The sequence below is a fragment of the Zingiber officinale genome, chromosome 1B, assembly GCF_018446385.1.
Source record: "Zingiber officinale cultivar Zhangliang chromosome 1B, Zo_v1.1, whole genome shotgun sequence".
In the NCBI taxonomy this organism is placed as follows: Eukaryota; Viridiplantae; Streptophyta; class Magnoliopsida; order Zingiberales; family Zingiberaceae; genus Zingiber; species Zingiber officinale.
This window is the reverse complement of record NC_055986.1, coordinates 139,922,928-139,925,876: the sequence shown is the minus strand read 5'-3', so window position 1 is coordinate 139,925,876 and position 2,949 is coordinate 139,922,928. Positions and strand designations below refer to the sequence as shown.

At 39.8% G+C, this 2,949-nt stretch overlaps 1 protein-coding gene across 1 annotated transcript; it reads right to left on the bottom strand.

Moving 5' to 3' along the window:
- Positions 1-222: 222 nt before the first annotated feature.
- On the bottom strand, positions 223-1,452 carry LOC122003804 (NAC domain-containing protein 43-like). Its single transcript, XM_042558837.1, has 3 exons — positions 1,247-1,452; positions 911-1,173; positions 223-821 (listed from the first exon to the last, which is right to left on the bottom strand). The coding sequence occupies exons 1-3, from the start codon at positions 1,416-1,418 to the stop codon at positions 303-305; spliced, it is 954 nt and encodes a 317-aa protein (XP_042414771.1). The 5' UTR covers positions 1,419-1,452; the 3' UTR covers positions 223-302.
- Between the last annotated feature and the right edge of the window lie 1,497 nt (positions 1,453-2,949).

Below are 2,949 nucleotides of genomic sequence, written 5' to 3'. Positions count from 1 at the left end.
TCTAGGTTAATAATAATAATATCACCTGCTCAGCATGACATTTTCATCGCTTTTAGACATGATTATAAACTTATTTGGAAAAAAATAAATTACATGTCAGATAATTGTTTGGGGGAAATACTTCATTGCCTTAATTTATCTAATAATTTTTTTTTTGTTTTTTATTTTTTGCTTTAGTGAGATCTAATGGCATTCTTTATATATCCATTATGTAACGGTGGGTAACAAACGCTACGTGATTAAGGCTTTCTGACAACGCCACTCCAACTAACAAAACTCACTCTGTTCCCAGTATCGATCGCTTAATTTTGCAGTGACACGTCGCCAATCTGAAGCTGGTGGTAATCCATGGCGAAGAAGCCTGGAGGAGGCGAGCACAGCAAAGCACTTAAACCAGCAGTGTCCTGGTCGAAATGAGGGATTTGGCTAACGTGATCCAGTTCCGACGCAATGAACCGGTCGAGAGCAGACCATCCGCCGTCGCCGGAGCTGTAGTTGGCGATTCCGGCCGGAGGCTCAGCCTCGTGAACCATTTGATGGCTGGCGCAGTCATCGTCAGGGATTAGCCACGGAAGGCTCGTCGCCGCCGGAGTCGGACTCTGCCAAGCCGGAAGCTTCATGGCTGCGCTCGTCGTCGTCGACGACTCTTCCTTGCAGGATCTGCCCACGTGGTGGAGGATCTGTCGCAGTGCGCCATCGCTGATATCACCGTCGAAGCTCTTCTGCTGGACACCACCGCCGCTGCCGACGATCTTCTTCTTGAACACTCGACAGATCACCCAACCGTCTTCTTGGTTTGCCGCCAGTTCTCCAGACGCCGTCTAAAGAATCAACAAGATCCTAAATTAAATTAATATTTCTCTCCCAATTTTTTTTAATAAAAATACTAATCTGACTTCGTCGCACGTACGTTGATCAAATGATCGTCGAGTCTGTATTCGTGCATGATCCACTCGGACTTCTGGCCGTGAGGAGCGCGGCCTTTGTAGAATACCAACGTCTTCCTCATCCCGATCCGGCCGACGCCGGCGTAGATGACCTTGTCGCGTCCAGTAGCCTTCCAGAATCCGGCCGCCGTGGCTCTATTGGTCCGCGTCCCGGTCGGATACTTCTTGTCCTTGTGGCTGAAGAAGTACCAGTCGTTCTGCGGCGTCGTTCCAATCTTGCACTCCTCTTCGATTCATTCTCATCTCGAATTAGTTGAATGCATAAATTAATTGACCCAATGCATCATCATGATATATACCTTGAATGTCCCAAGGCTCGAGCTTGTTGAGGTCGATGTCGCGGATGACATCGAGGTCGATCTTCTCACACGACACCTTCTTTCTGAGGTAGTAATTGAGGAGCTCCTCCTCTGTGGGATGGAAGCGGAATCCGGGCGGCACGCAGGACTGCCCGTTCACCGTGATGCTCATCTTTAACTAACTAATTCACTTTGTTAATGGAGCGGTGAGCAGAGGAGAGAGTTGCATATACATGTATATATATAGTGATCGAATCACGGATACAATTAATTAATTAAAAGAGGTAATTAATGAGTTAATTAATGTTCAATATTCTATTTTTCGATCAGGTAGGGTATTTTGTGGTTGGAGGTGGGGTTAGTTCAGAGAGAAGCCAAACCACCCACCGCACATGCTAAACCTGCGCGCGACGATGGATCACGTGAGCTTGCGAATTGCGATAGTAATTGAGGTCGGATATAATAATAATTATTTTATTTTTTAAAAAAATAATAAATCCGGCTAATCCTAAATGATTTATTTGGTCTTATAATTTTTTTTATTGCTCATCAAAATAAATTGAAAAGTATTTATACATACTCTATTTGAAGTAAAAATTTCTATAAATTTATCATAGAGGATTAAATCATACAACTACCATATTATATTTCCAGAATTATTCTACTACAAGAAAGAGGGAATTGAGAAGAAGATATGAAAAATATCATCTAAATAAAGAGAAAATATTATTATTATTTAAGTTTTATCAAAAAAAATTTTTTTATTAAAAATAGAAATAATCCTTCAAACAATTAAACATGCATTTGTGTAAACAAACTCTAATCCATAATATATACTTGACATACTAAGACCATTCACATCAGTTTCCCTATCCAAAATGTATAATTTAGGATAAAAAAATTATTTTATTAAATTTGGATATCCACTTTTTAATACATCATATATCAGCTTCCCTATTTCTTCTCTCTTCTCTATAATGTTTAGGGAATGGAATCCATTCCCTAAATTTAGAGAAGTACTATTCATAAATGCATAATTTAGGGAATCGATAGGGTAACTGATGCAAAGAATTTTTAGCTACCTTATCCAAAATTTAAGGTAAAATATTTGAATAGGGTATCTGATGTGAATGCTCTAAAATTTTTTAAAATATTATAAAACAAAATTATTAAAAATAATAAAAAAAATATTTCATCCTTAAAAAAAAGACTATTTTTTAATCCTAAACTGAATAGTTATGAGTTTCCATAAAAAAAAAAAATTGTAGATCTCTAAATTCTATAAGTCCGAATCCCAAATCAAAAATTACAACCTTTTGAAATTCAAGATATTTTATCAGTTGATCCTGCATCAGTAATGCAAGCTCATGAGAGAGTGAGGCTTAACATCGGAAGGCATGACAGCTGACCACAAAAATCTCCACGAAAAGCACAAGCGAAACTAACTACCAGCACAATTCTAGCAGAGTGCGAGGAAGAATATGTTACATCACTTTTAATCGTGATCAGTTTAATCGACGCCTGCTGCTCCGGTCTAACAAACCACTACTACCGCAACAACTACGACGAGAACGGCAAAGACGACCAACAACTACTGCGGGAGAGTAGGCACGGGGACGAGCTAGAGAAGGGGTTCTAGAAAGAGAGGGAAATGAGATTATGGGAAGTTCGGAGGCATAGCGTTTTCGCGGAGCCCACCAGCA

Bases quoted from the DNA above. Each gene is read 5' to 3' on its own strand.
- LOC122003804 (XM_042558837.1), bottom strand. From the start codon at position 1,418: ATGAGCATCACGGTGAACGGGCAGTCCTGCGTGCCGCCCGGATTCCGC. The intron at 1,174-1,246 runs GTATATATCATG...AATGAATCGAAG, and splicing joins CGAGCCTTGGGACATTCAAG to AGGAGTGCAAGATTGGAACG. The intron at 822-910 runs GTACGTGCGACG...TTGATTCTTTAG, and splicing joins TCGACGATCATTTGATCAAC to ACGGCGTCTGGAGAACTGGC.